Source organism: Rhinopithecus bieti, unplaced genomic scaffold (genome assembly GCF_001698545.2).
Source record: "Rhinopithecus bieti isolate Rb0 unplaced genomic scaffold, ASM169854v2 scaffold_11380, whole genome shotgun sequence".
In the NCBI taxonomy this organism is placed as follows: Eukaryota; Metazoa; Chordata; class Mammalia; order Primates; family Cercopithecidae; genus Rhinopithecus; species Rhinopithecus bieti.
The window spans coordinates 1921099-1935530 of record NW_016807225.1 but is presented as its reverse complement, the minus strand read 5'-3'; the positions used below and the strand labels follow the sequence as shown (position 1 = coordinate 1935530).

General features: G+C 46.4%; 1 protein-coding gene across 5 annotated transcripts in view; it reads right to left on the bottom strand.

Moving 5' to 3' along the window:
* Positions 1–14432, bottom strand: part of JDP2 (Jun dimerization protein 2) — a 46043-nt gene that overhangs the window by 25823 nt on the left and 5788 nt on the right. For 4 of the 5 annotated variants that reach the window (XM_017880541.1, XM_017880538.1, XM_017880539.1 and 1 more), the window contains exon 2: positions 9515–9738. In XM_017880541.1, coding sequence (XP_017736030.1) covers positions 9515–9715 — 201 coding nt within the window. In that variant the 5' untranslated portion in view covers positions 9716–9738. Of the gene's footprint in view, positions 1–9514; positions 9739–13245; positions 13374–14432 lie in introns of those variants that run through there. The other variant, XM_017880537.1, reaches the window with a different exon arrangement.

The window sequence follows — 14432 nt, the reverse complement described above, 5'->3', positions numbered from 1 at the left end:
TAAAAAAAAAAAAGATAGATAGATAATGCCTCATCAGCTTGCTTTCCACTCTCAAGATGCTCATCAGTTAATGAGAAGTAGCAGGAAGAGCTTTGTTCAGAAGTCTATGTAAAATAGATTAACCTGGCACCAGCTGTCACCTTGGCAGTGCTCTCCAAGGTGTTAGATCTGATAACTAATAGGTATGAGCATGTGTGTGGATCTTGTCTTTTTAAAATAATAGATAAAATTATGCTTTAAAAATGAGACCCTGGCAAGTGATTTAATCTTCTGAGCCTCAGCTCCCTAACAACTCATGCTACGAATAACACTACCTCATAGGGTTGTTGGAATAGATCAGAGATGATGTCTACAAAAGAAGTTTGCAACTATAAAGTGCATTGCTTGTGTATGACTTCTGACCTGAACACAGATGTCCTTGCTCCTTCAAAGACCTGGGCAGGTTTCTCACCTGAATTACCAGGGTTTTCAGCTAATGGCTACAGGTTAGAACACCTGCCAGCCCCACTCAGACCAACTGAATCAGGATCAATATTTTTGAAAGACTTTCCGGGGAATTCTAATCAGTAGTCAGAGTTAGAAACTGCTGTTCTATACCATATATCCTCCCTAGTTCTATATTAAATCCTATCAGATTGTTCTCCTTGCTCCTGGATAGATACTAGCAATAAAAAGGAAAAAAGGCTTCTTCACTGCCACTGGTCTAAAAGGGGATTTTAATAACCCTAGCAACTAATTCTGGAACATTGCTACACACTGGAGGATTTGCATACATTATTCCTTTTCAGCCTACCTACAACCCTGTAAGGCAGATATTCTTCTCCATTTTTAAAAGAGTTTATTGGGATCAAACTCACACATACCATACAATTTGTCCATTAAAGTGTACAATTCACCAACTTGTATTATATCCAGAGTTGTGCAACCATCACGACAATCAATTTGAGAACATTTTCATCACCCCCAAAAGAAACCTCATATCCCTTGGCCATCACTCCCCACTCCTCTCATCTCCCCACCCCTAGGCAACTGGCTCTACTTCCTGTCTCTATGAATTTGCCTGTTCTGGATGTTTCGTCTAAATGGAACCACACAATATGTGGTCTCTTGTGGCTGGCTTCTTTTACACAGCATACCATTTTTAAGGTTCATCCATATTACAGCATGTATCAGTTCTTCATTCCTTTCTATGGCTAAATAATAATCCATTGTATAGATAGACCATGTTTTATTTATTCATGTACCAATTGATGGACATCTGAGCTGCTTCCACTTTGGAGCTATTGTGAATAATGCCGCTATAAACGCTCAGGTACGTTTTTGTGTGGACATGTTTTCCTTCCTGTTGGGTATATATGTAGGAGTGAAATTGCTGGATCGCATGGGAACTCTGTTTAGCCCTTTGAGGAACCGCCAGACTGTTTTCCAAAGTGGCTGCATCATTTTACATTCCCACAATCAATTCATGACGACAGCTTCTCCACATTCTCACCAATATCTGTTATTATCTCTCTTTTTCCATTATAGTCATCCCAGTGGGTGCAAAATAGTATCTCATCATGGTTTTGACTTGTATTTCCTTGATGGCTATGATGTTGAGCATTTTTTCATGTGCTTATTCACCATTTATATATTTTCTTTGGAGAAATGAGTATTGAGATCCTTTGCCCATTTTTTCTACTGGGTTATTTGTCTTATTATTGAGATGTAATCATTATTTATATATTCTAGATACAAGTCCCTTATTAGATCTACGATTTGCAAACATTTTCTCTCATTCTGTGGATTGTCTTTTTACTTTGTGTCCTTTGAAGTACCAAAGTTTTTAATTTTGATGATGTCCAATTTATTTTTTATTTTGTTGCTTTTATTTTTGGCGTAAAATCTAAGAAACCACTACCTAATCCAAGGTCATAAAGATTTATGGCTGTTTTCTTCTAAGAGTATTCTAGTTTTCACTCTTAAATTTAGTTCGTTGATCCATTTTGAGATAATTTATGTATATGGTACTAGGTGCTAGGTAGGGGTCTGTTCCCCTAATTTTATAAGGGATGAAGTTGAATTTCAAACATCTAGTGAAGTCTCCAGAGCCAAACCATTCCAGTGCAGCAGTCCTGCTTTGCTACATTGCCTCCAAAAACGCAAGGGTTTTTATTTGCGGGGGTTGGGTAGTTGGTAGGGTGTAGGGAGGACTACAGAGGCAAACCACAGAGAAGTTTGTCAGAGCATACACATGCACTATGCTCAGTGAAAGGGGACCCTGCAGTCACAGAGCAGAGCACAATCAATGAGCCCCAGCATATGGCAGGTTGTACACAACCTCGAGGGGTGGCTAAACCCAGAGGAGGCCCAGGCCCTCACTCCCAGCATTTTCACATCCTGCCTGAATCCATCCGTACGTTCCTCTAGACCTCCATGCTGCAACCTCAGGCCAGGTTGCCTTGTGCCTTTTGGGCACAGTAGAAGGAAGAAAGACTTAAATGGCTTCACAGTTGTTCAGTCAGATGAGCCTCCCCCAGGAGAGGACTCAGTTTCCCAACTCTGAGTCCATGTTGCCAGTGGACCTGGAAACATCAAAGTAAGATGGCAGGATTGACAGAAGGGTTGACAGCCCATCTTAAGGCTGCTAAAAAAACTGATGGTTGATGGGAATCCAACGATGACATTAACACCACAGGAAACAAGATAAGGGGTCACAGAAGGCAGCTTAGGGGAAAACAGAGGCTTGAAGAGCCTTCTCATTTATAGTTTGTGATGATAACTAAAACTCCAGCTGCATCTAAACTGTATAAACAACCAGAAACTGGAAAGTCTGCTTGCTTCCCTGAAACCCAGGTCATAGGCTAACACTTTAGAAAGCTCAGTGCTGTCAGAATAGGTAGTTCACTACACATGGAATCAGTCTCTAACAAAGGTAATTTATGGACATACTGCACTACAGTCAAGGTCATCTTTCACACAGCACCTCACTTAATCTTCATGGTGAAGCTCTATCATGAGGACGTGGATCCAGTCGCCATGTGGAGTATGTGCAGGAAGCTGCACTACTTTGGAAAGGGCAGTTTGGATTTCCTCCTGTTACAGATGAGGAAACGAGCTAACTTTTCCAAGGTTATGCTAGGAATGAGTGAGAGCCAGACTTTGAACCCAGAACTTGCACCCAAGCCCAGAGCTCTTCCCAGGCCCCAGAAGCAGCCCCTCTGGTTAGGAAGCCTGGATGTGCCCTGCTCCCACAACACCTCAGACCACCCACCATTTCCGAGGGCAAAATACCCTCAGGTCAATACAAGCCCAAGAAACAGGCTTTTGATTCAATTATAAAAACTACCTTGCATGATCAACACATTTGAAAAGTGAGTCACAAGCCTACCTTACATCTGGGTCTTAGTAAGTGCCAGGCATCATGTGAAACCTTTAGCAGTATTAGTTCATTTCATTATCATAGCAACAGCAGGGCTTTGTGACTCACACCTGTAATCCCAGCACTTTGGGAGGCCGAGATGGGAGGATCGCTTGAGCCCAGGAGTCCACAAACAGCCTGGGCAACATGGCGAAACCCCCATCTCTACAAAAAATACAAAAATTAGCCAGGCCTGGTGACATGTGCCTGTAGTCCCAGCTACTCAGGGGGCTGAGTTGGGAGGATTGCTGGAGCTCAGGAGGTCAAGGCTGCAGTGAGTCAAGATCGTGCCACTGCACTCCAGCCTGGGCAACAGAGTGAGAATCTGTCTCAAAAAAAAAAAAAAAAAAAAAAAAAAAAAAAAAAAAAAATCATAACAACACTAAGTGGTAGGTATTATTATTATCCTCACTTTAAGATATTAATAGAAAACCTAAGAAGCTGTAAGGCTTCCTGAGCTTTTCAGAGGTGTCTGATTTCTGCTAAGGACATAGAGATCCAGCCACATCCTCACCACCACCTCTCCAAGGGACCTTGTGCTAGGATAACAGTGGGTGTGACCGACTTCTGATTTTAAATAAAAGCCTCAGAACCCTTGTGAATGCTCTGGATATGGTATCAAATAAGACTCAACACCATAGAGGCCAATGTTAAACATACTCATAGCTGCCTTTAACTATCACTCATTCTCCCTCAAATTTAAATTTTTTTTAAGCTAACAGCTTTCGAAAATGTGCTAACAAAGTAACGGAACTAAAGTGGAAATTACAGATTTCAAAGATGAGTTGGGAGATTCTGTTCCAAGAGAGGACAGATTGGACCTCTCTGCCAAACAAGTATGAGACAAAAAAAGCATCTGAGTCAGGGGGAAGAAGGCCAATGCTATTCCAAAAGCCACAATTAAAAACCAATTATGCAAAGCTTGCTAAAAAATGTCAGTGGGCTGCCTTTACGTTTCAAATCACTAAAAACACAAGCGTGCTTAGGCCAACATTTACCCAGCACATCAGCTGGTTTGGGGCAACTTTTTCTGCTCAGGCTAAACATGGATGCACGTCTTGGTCTCTGTTATGAACAAAGTCTGGGAAGACCACCTGGGGCTGAGTGAACATGGCTTCCAAGGCCGCTCTATGGTCCATGGACTCCTATTCACACTTCATCCAAAGGGGAAAACACTCTCAATGTTCTCCAGGGGCCCTGGAGAAGATGGGAAGTCACCAATGTAAAATCCACAGACAGTTAAGTCTCCTCTCCATCTCTGAAAAGGATGAGGACACGGATCCAGTCACTGTGTGGAATACACACAGGAAACTGCCCTGTGTTGGAAAGGGCAGTCCATGATGATACATACACACCGATTCCTCCGGGTGACACCCTCAGAAAGCTCCCTAATAAGGATCAGAAGAGCCTGAGGACAGGAAGAAACCACTTAGAGTCACATTCCCAAAAGTAGCTGAGTCATCTCTGAGCCTACTAGCTATACAGCTTCCCAGGACTCTACCCTTGGAGATTCCGATTCCATGGGCCTGGGGTGGGGTCTGGAAATTTATATTTTTTAAGAAATTTCCCAAAGTGTTTTGATGACCAGTCACATTTTGGAATGATTGGTTTGATTTTTGTTGTATTTTATTTTTTTCTGCCTGAAGTCAATGAAATTTGGAAATAGCAAATCTAATGAATTGGGAAGTAGAGCGATCAAGGAATAGAAACTTTAAGTGACTTGCCAAGTTGACACAGCTCATAATGTTCAAACCAACAAGCAAGGTCCGTGGGACATAAATATGGGACACAGACTCAAAATCAGGTTGGCAACACAGACCGTGTGAAGTGGGCTGGGGGTAAGACATCAGTGAGTAGTGGGGACTGCGGTGAACTCAAGGCTGTACACAAATACAGCAGGCATCTGCTCCTCAGCTCCAACCTCTTGTTGCGTCTAAGGGTGTGGCCTTAAGTGGCTAGATATTCTGGTTTTTTAAAAGAAGCCAGAAAGTCCACATTTCCTGGCTTTTAAATATGGCAATTCATTCAATTTTTTAAAAAAGAAAACCACACTGTGATTTTGTTAAAGAAAAAGCAAACCACCCTGTGAACAAGATTCATCTGCAGGCCGACGCCTGCCCCTGGAATGACAGTGTGCAGTCTGTTTCCTGAAAGGTCATCCAGTTTAGCCTTCCTTGAACTCTTGAGTCGCCTCTAGAGCACTGAGAGGTGGCCAGAGGGTGAGGGGTCCTGTCTAGCAGGTTGATTAGAAAGTGTCTGCTGTGTGTATGTGTGTGTGCAAGGGTGGGGCTTCAAGCCTCCCTCCCCTCCCAACTGAAAATGCATTCCAGACCCAGAGTCAGGGTGTGACCACCACAGCCACAGCTCCCTGGGAGATGACCTGGGAAGGGCCAAGATCTTCAGGCCAATAGGGACTGGTTGGTGGAGGAGTCCAGCTGTGAGGGGCTACAGAGGAAAAGTCAAGGAAGGAAAGCTCTAGAGAAAGCCAGAGAGCAAAGCTGTCCTGAAAGGGAATACTAGAAAAGAAAGGAGAAAGAAGCAACAGCTTTAAAAATCCCACAACCCAGGAAATGATGTTCCCAGAGTCCCTGGCCAATCATCAAAATGAGCAGTCTTGCCACTGCCACGTCCTTGGTCTGCTTAATTTTTCTTCATGGTGCTGACCACGAACTCACCTTATATATTGTGTATTAATTTGCTTACTTTTGGATGCCCTCACTGCAATATATAGCACCGAGAGATGCAAGGCTTTGACTGCTTTATCTGCAGCTTGGTTCCCAGTGCCTGGTGCAGTGCTCAGCACATAGTAGATGCTTAACAAATATGGCTTGAACAAACGGACTGCAGGCAAGCAGTTGGCACCAAAACTGTTTAACATCATGTGTTGACCATGTAATAATAACGACATCAGCACAAAGCACTTTATAATTCACAAAACCTGTCGTTGAACTTAATTCCTCCCATTTTCTTTTACTGAATTGCTCCGTTCGTTTGGATTCAGCCCAGGAGACTGCTGGCCTCTGCAAGGCGAACAGCCCAAGAACCAGCTCTGACAGAGCTGCCTGCACGGCGGCTCAGCTGGCTCTTTCTCTCTTTCTCTCTCTCTCTCTCTCTCTCTCTCTCTCTCTCTCTCTCTCTCTCTCGGGACTAGGAGACAATGAGGCTGCAGAACTGCAGGGCTCAGCACTCACCGGGCAATGTCATCAAAATGATAGAACATTCTGGGGCCAGGTTCATCCAACCTCCCCAGCTCAACAGAGCTCTGGTTAGAAGCCTGAAAGGGGTATAGAGGCATGGGAGGCCACACAGCATGTGGTTAAAGCTTGGGCTCAAGACAGACTGCCTGAGCTCATTTCCCAGCTACTGACCTTGGACTTGCCTCAGCCTTGTTGACCTCATCTGTAATGTGGGTATAACAACAATAATAACAACACTAATTACTTCAGAGGGTACCTGTGGAGAGTAAATGAGGTACTTTACAGAGAGACCTAGTACCATGCCTAGGACTTAGCCCAGCACAGGTGACACCTGGCTGTAATGGCGGCATTGACCACCACACCGGGCCCCAGTGCTATCACTTCCCAGCAGTGTGACCCTGAGTGACTGAACCCCCTCCCTAGACCTCAAACTCTTCTCTAATATGGGGGTAACCTGGACTCCAGGACTAAATAAGGAATGAATGAAGTCATGCATGTTAAGTACTTTGTGCAGGTCCTGGGACATATTAAATGCTTAATGAGCTAGTATCTGATTATTATTCAAGAAACTTTTACTAGTCTAAAATGCCGATATGAAAATCCACTCAAGGCAGTTTGCCATATGCAAATAAATCTTTAGACCATAGATTCTTCAGTTGCAAGTTTCTTTCCCCACCCCACTTTAGGTTTTAGTTACTCCAAGAATTAGCTCTTCCAGCCCCTGGGGATCTGACCTAGAAGGCCTTTGGAGGTGGGTTCACAGTGCAGGGCTGGCATCCCTCTACATCGGTACAATCTCGCAGCTCCATCTGCCTCTTCGCCCCCACAACACTGCAGTCTGACAGCGAGGGAGAGGACATGCAAATATGCCCTAAAAACGGCTTGTTATTTTCACGGCCTGGATGGTGCACGTCTGTGGGTGCCTGTGAGGACAGCATGTCACTGTTGGGTACAGGGCAGATGCCACCAATTTGGGGGTGGCTGTAAAATGTAAAAATACCCAACCCAAATAAAAGTGGCTTTTCCAAAAAAGAAAAAAGGGAAGAGTTCCTCCAGTGCCTTTTGCAGAGGAGAGAGGTGGTAATTCAGCCCCCCAGGTGAATCTCAGCTTGGTCACCTCTGCCCAAGACACCTGGCTCCTCATCAACCCCATGCACAGCCTTAGTGCCTCCATGAAACTGCTCAGCTACTGGCTCCAAATGGCAGTTTTACTGTGGAATGACCCAGAAACAGATGCTCTCAAGTTACAGACCTGGGAAGGTGAGGAGCAGAGGGCCAAAAGACAAGGACCCTGCACCATGAAGACAGAACACTAAATAAGCTGGGAAGTGCTCCAACAACACATTGGCTTTCAAGATCAATTCAGAAGAATATAATCACAGTCAACTCACATCTTGCAATCCACAGTCTTTAGTTGGCACCTGTGATGGACCTCATCCACATGTCTTAAGCACAAATGGCTAACAGGGTCCAGGCAGTAGAGGTAAACGAAGACAGATGGCAGTAGCAAAAGCAAAACCAACAATATAAGCAGGATCAAGAATAACAGGGAGGTGCAGGGGCCTGTGGCCTACTGGAAAGAGGAAACAGTAAAGTACCTCTGTCCACCCCCACTTAGCCATTGCCATGCCAGAACAGGGCAGTGTATAACGAGATCTTCCAATTTTTTAATCAAAATTTTCAAGTGAAATGTGGGTTCGCGTTTCTTTTAAAACACTGAGCTGGCCAAACAAAATACATCTGAGAGCCAGGTCCAGCCTGCAAACGGCCAGTTTGCCACCACGGCCAAGCCCCCAACAGTCCTCTGCAGTTTTTAGGTACCTGTCAGGAGAAGGGGAGCTGAGAAATAGTTGCCTAATATCCCCCGCTCTCCCCTGCGGTTACCCAGACACCCTTCTCCATGCAGAAAGCCCTCTCTCTAGCACTTCCAGCACTTCAGCCCTCCGAGCTCGCCCCAGGCTCACCTTTGCCTGTGAACCCTCCCTCCAAGCAGAGCTGCTATTCCCAGCTGCTCAGCCGCTTCCTGTGCCCTCCCCATCCCAGCCTCTTCTCCACCTCCCACCACAGGCTCCTCCTTTCCAGGGGGCAGCTACTCTGGCAGGCCTCTGAAGAAACAGCACTGCTGGGAACCTTGCTGGGGCAGGCCTTCAGACAAACGGCCAGCCCTGGGCAAGTGGCCGGGGGCATGCCCTGCATAGATCCTCGGCCATGCCGGGGACGGCTGCTGCTCACCAGTGCCCTGAGAAAAGGGCTCATGAGAGCTGCAGGTACAATGGACCTAAGGAGGGGTCCCTTGCAAATGCCACATGTGGGTGCTCCACGTGTGGGTCCTGGGCAAGTGCCATCTAAGGTGGACACTGCTGGCTGACTGAGGCCATGCCCAGCTCTGGCAGCTGCTTGGGAAGGGAGGCCACACTACTCTTCCTCCAAGTTCCCTGGTTCAGCTTCAGAAAGGGCCAAGAGGGGTGGGGGTCATGATGTGACTAATGATAATTTTAAAAGATAACCTAATATTGGCATTCTCTTGTCTACTTTTCAAAACATGTACACATTCACATTCCCATTATCTCCCCTGATCCACCCACCACCCCAGAGAGATGGCCGAGACATTGCTGTTCATTACTGTTATTATCACTCTTCCCCCGCCCCTCGGAGAAGCAGAGACAGGTTAAATATCCTCCCCTGGCCCAGTGCTTCTCCAGTGTTAACATGTCCACAAATCCCTGGGGGATCTTGTTAAGATGCGGATTCTGATTCAGAAGGCCTGGAGCGAGGCCTGGGATTCTGCATTTCTCATAACCCCAGGGTGGTATGGATGCTACTGGTCCTCAGACTCCACTTTGAATAGCAAGGTTAAGGTCCCATGGTGGGTTTAGGGCCAGACCTGGAATCTGCCAGGGGTAAAAGACTCGCTCACCTCACTTTTCACGGGCTGGGGCCTCTTGCCCAGTTTCACCTCCAGGAAGTGCAAGGGTGCAATCATGGCCCCGAGGTTGCGGATGTCAGCGTATTTCAGCTCCTCCACAGTCAGGGCCGAGCTGGGGAGTCCGGTCAGGGGGCCAAGCCCTGGCAGGGAGCCTGCGGTCACCGAAGGGTCCGGGATCTGCCCAGGCATCATAGCAGGAGGAGCGGCAGGCCAGCCTGGAGTGGGCAGGAAAAGAGCAGGACAGTCAGCCAGGTTAGGGGCTCCAGGAGGGCTCAAGTCCCTCGTCTTGCCAGGACTGTCACTTCTTTCACCACTGTTCCCCTGAATCCCTTTCCCACCCAGCTGCTCTTCCTGCCGTAAAGTCCTTCCTGTTACAGAGGAAAAGTTGCTCAATTAACTCACACCAAGGTCACCCTTGGCACTGCCAGGAGTGTCTGCCTTTTTTATTTTGAAGGCAATGCTTGACCCAATCATAGGTAACATGTATTCAGCCTTTGCTATGTGCCAGGCCCCACAGTAATCCTGTAGTCAGTCCCATTAGGCTGGATCAGAGGTCATTACACAGAGGAAGTAGCCAAACTTAGAATGATAATTTGCTCAAGGTTGTACACAGTTAAAACTGGTGGAGCTGGGATTTCAATGGCAGCATACAGTCTCTGAAGAGAGTGAATTATAACGGCGGAACCTCAAGCACCTTCACACCTGTTTCAGAGGAAGCTATTTTTGGTCTGGCATGGTGCCTCCCCTCCAATCACACATCCTATTCTGCATACTTGTTAAGACACCGTGAATAGGAGATGAAGCAAATCTAAGTTAAAGGTGAGTGTGTGTGATATCTATGAGGAAGGGACTGAGGCAAAGCAGGTGAAATTAATTAGCATGTGCTTTCCGTGTGAAACCCAGTACCAGAAAACTCCTCCATGCCCTCATGCCCTCTCTCTCTCTCTTTATTTTTTCCCCAGGCTGGAGTGCAGTGGTGCGATCTCGGCTCACTGCAACCTCCACTTCCCGGGTTCAAGCAATTCTCCTGCCTCAGCCTCGCGAGTAGCTGGAATTACAGGCGCGTGCCACTACACCGAGCTAATTTTTGTATTTTTAGTAGAAACAGGATTTCATCATGTTAGCCAGGCTGGTCTTGAACTCCTGGCCTCAAGTGATCTGCCCACCTCAGCCTCCCAAAGTGCTGGGATCATAGGCATGAGCCACCACGCCCGGCTACCTCCATGGTCTCTTCATTCTCAGAGCAAACACATGTTCCAGCTGTGCCAGACCAAAAAAGTGTACAAGGGAAGACAGATTCAGACATGGAAGAAGGATGTAAATTAGGTCAACACCAAGGGAATTCTTCCCTTTACTGGGGGAAGCTCATGGGGAAGAAATGGTCATTTCAAGGCACAGATGGCAGTGAAGAAAGCTGGTCTGCCAATAAAGCCAATCCCTTAAAGGGCTCCTCCTACCCACCCATCCGTCCAGTTACTGACCACCTACTATAAGCCAGCAGGCCCTAGGAATATGGAGGTCAGATGTACAGTCTTAGCTTTGGAGCAGCCTTATAAGTAGCATGTTAGTACAAAACTGCTCTTAGATTCTAGTCCTGGAAAGGAAATCATTTCTCCCTCTTCTCACCTTTCTGCCCAGGGCCATAAAATCAAAATCCTCATTGGCTTAGCACTCCTGAGGGAAAATCTTTGGCCTATCCTTCCATCATTACCTGTCTTTTCCCATGGAGAGAGATGTATTTGGCAGAAGAGGGAAGATCTGATGTCCATTGGACAATGCTTCTCTGTTGGGCAGTTAATGTACTCAGATGGCCACATGGTTCTTGGGCTCTCTGTCTCCTGCAGGAGTGGCCTTGGAGGGTGACCCTTGACAGCCACCTGTCCCCATTCCACTTCCCATGTCTAGATCATTCCAGAGAGGGGCATTCATGAACCTGTTTTGGCCACAAGTGCAAGTCATATTCTCCATCTCCATTTCACTTTTGAAGGTGAAATTTGGTTCCCTGTCCAAGTCCAGAGTCTGTTTCCCAATAAGTTCTATTTCGCTAAGAGGAAAAGTATGTGAGTAATTTGTATCCTCAAGCACAAAGGTTTCCACTGGCCATCACTTTGTCTAAAGTAAGGTGTCTAAAGCAAGGTGCCTGGGAATGGGAAGTGGACCTGCCATTTCATCCTCAGTATGCCTGCTGCATCTGTCACAAAGCCTCTGCCCATAGCTCCCTGGCTTGCCCCAGAGTTTTTATTTGGTATCCTTAGGCTCCTCTATCTGTGCTCTATCTACTGTACCTCCCACATCTGGTCCTCTTAGCACCCCTTCCCACTCACATCCATTCTCTACTTCCTTCACCCAGTGTCCCTGGGCCATCGGAAAAAGGTGTGAGACTCAATCACATTGAATTACAGTCTTAGAGCTGAAGGAGGCCCTGTGCTCATCTAAACCACATCCTCATTTTGACAGGAGGAAACTAAAGCTCAGAGAGGCTAAATGGCCTCCCCAAGGTCACACAGCTGCAGAGGATTGGAGCCACGGCTCGACTCCTGGTCCCAGGGTTTTAGACCAAAGCTTTCTCACTCTGCCTTTTTTGTTTCCCTTCCTGGGGTCCAATAGGTAATGATGCCTTCAGCATAAGGAATGACTTTCTCATGATAGGCTTTCAGACACCAGCCCATAGTAGAGGGTCATTGTCTTGCACAGAGGACCCTCCACCCCCCATGGAGATCCAGGTTTAGGAAGTTCCCTGAATAACTCCGTGGTAGGCTGTGTGGGAGCCCAGACATAGAAATAGCCCCTGAGACCTCTCGCATGTGGATGTTCAATGTCCTCTGATCCCCCAAACTCTGAACTGGACTGGAGCCTAGTGGCAGTAAGAGAGCCCCCTCTCAGCCCTCTGGAATGGAACCTGCAATGCAGAGAGGGCCGCAGCCTGCCACGTAGGAGGCTGCTCCAGGGCACTGTAGATGAGCTGCATGTCTCCCCTGGCCTCCTCTAAGGAGAACAGGGAAGGAGCCAGCAGGAAGACCTATTCCTTGTAGCAAAACTGTGCCGGGAACAAATCATGTGACCATGTGGCCAGCAGCGTGGTGATTCCAAGTGGTAAGCAGCAGTCATGGCTGGTTGTTGCCCAGGTGACCCCAGTGCTTAGCATCATTTCTGGCACAGAAAAGGTCATCAATAATACTTGTTGAAGTAAGAACTAAGTAAATAAATGAATGAACAAATGACAGCAAATTCACAGCAGAGCAAAATTCAGCAAATGGGGTAAGAATCCGTCTCTGGAATCTTAGATGCTCATTATCAGGCTGTAATTTCACCTCCAAGTTATTCATTCCCACAGTAGACCCCAAGAAAAACACTCCAGAGGCTTCTGTGTATTTCCCTGCCTAAACCTTCCATCTCTGGGAGATGGAAGCCAGACCCCATTCTGTTCCGGGAATGATAGGCTGTTTGCAGCTTCTGTTTATTCTCACACAGATGGTAGAAATGAGACACTAACATGATCCCAAAATACAATGAATTTTCTGCTACTGTGGAACCCTCTGAAGGGGCAGCCACCCTCTGGGAGCAGGGGCCCCTAAATTTTGCCATTCCTGCTCCCCTGTGAATCCATCCCAGTGGCAAGCCTCACCCAGGAGACGAGGTACTAGTCTTTCCTTTGTAGAAGCAAAAGTCCCCCTCTCTTTCCTCCCCCTACAAAAGAGCCCCCTAACTGCTCAGATACAAACCACAAAGCCCTCAGCCATGCCATTCCTAGGAGACAACCACAGCAGCTGACATTCACCAGCCAGAAGTCATCCTAAACATCTCTGGTGGGGGAGCACAGAAGATGGAGGAGCTGAGCAGCTGCCTTTCATAATTGGATCCTCATTAACTGCAAAGAGCTGGCTGACGATCTAAGGCAGAAAGGCAACTTTAGTGATTTGAAAAATAAAACAATTTGATGTGATTTAAGGATCTATAAAAAGGGGGAGGGGGGCGGTGGAGGTGGCAGCGGCAAGGAACCAATAACATCCAGAAGGAACTTACCCACTGCAAGGAAGACTTAGGAAAGATGACAAGAGGTGAAATCATCTCCCACACTGGTTGTTCCATACGGAAACAATTTAGTAGGAAAAGAAGAACTACGCACTAAACGCTTCAGGAGAAGAACCCAGAGTTTTTTCCCTTCAGGGCCCAGGAGGTCTGAAAGGGAGATAAACATCCTCAGTGTCTCCATGAGTAACTAGGGGGTATAAATAAGGAGCAAGCTCTATATATTGGCAGAACACCAACATTGGGAAATGGGGCTTGTGCCTCAAAATACAGGCCTGGAATCCAAGAAGACTTTGGCAATGCGGGACACTGACCAGGAATAAGTTGGAAGTCAGCCAATGAAGGAAAGCTGGGCAAAGCACACATCCAAGATGGCGACTAGCAAGGCATGAATCAGATAGATGAGGTTCAGAAGGTCAGAGTAGACCCTAAGCTGTTGTTGATCCTAAGATTATGATGCAGCTCCCTGAAAGCCAGCTTGAAGAAAATGGGGACCAGATGGATCTAAGAGGAAAGAACTTGGAAAAAAAAAAGGTCTGATAGCTGTACTCTCTACTCTTCCTCAGTGGTCTGTGGGCACACAGTTAGGGCACTGCATTGTACAAGCAGAAGAAAAGCCACAAAACATTTCAAGTCTAGAAAATAGAGCCTCCTGGGAGATACTAACATGAAGTATCATTTCAGCCAAAAGAAAAGCTAAAGGTAACTTATTAAGCTTTTTCCTCTGGTTTTCTTCTCTCATTTTTTGGTATGTAAATCTGTAAGATACTAGGTTGGTGCAAAAGTAATCACGGTTTTGCCATTGAGCGTAATGGCAAAATCGCGGTTACTTTTGCACAAACCTAACGCCTTAAATCTTTTTTTTTTTTTTTTTTTTTTT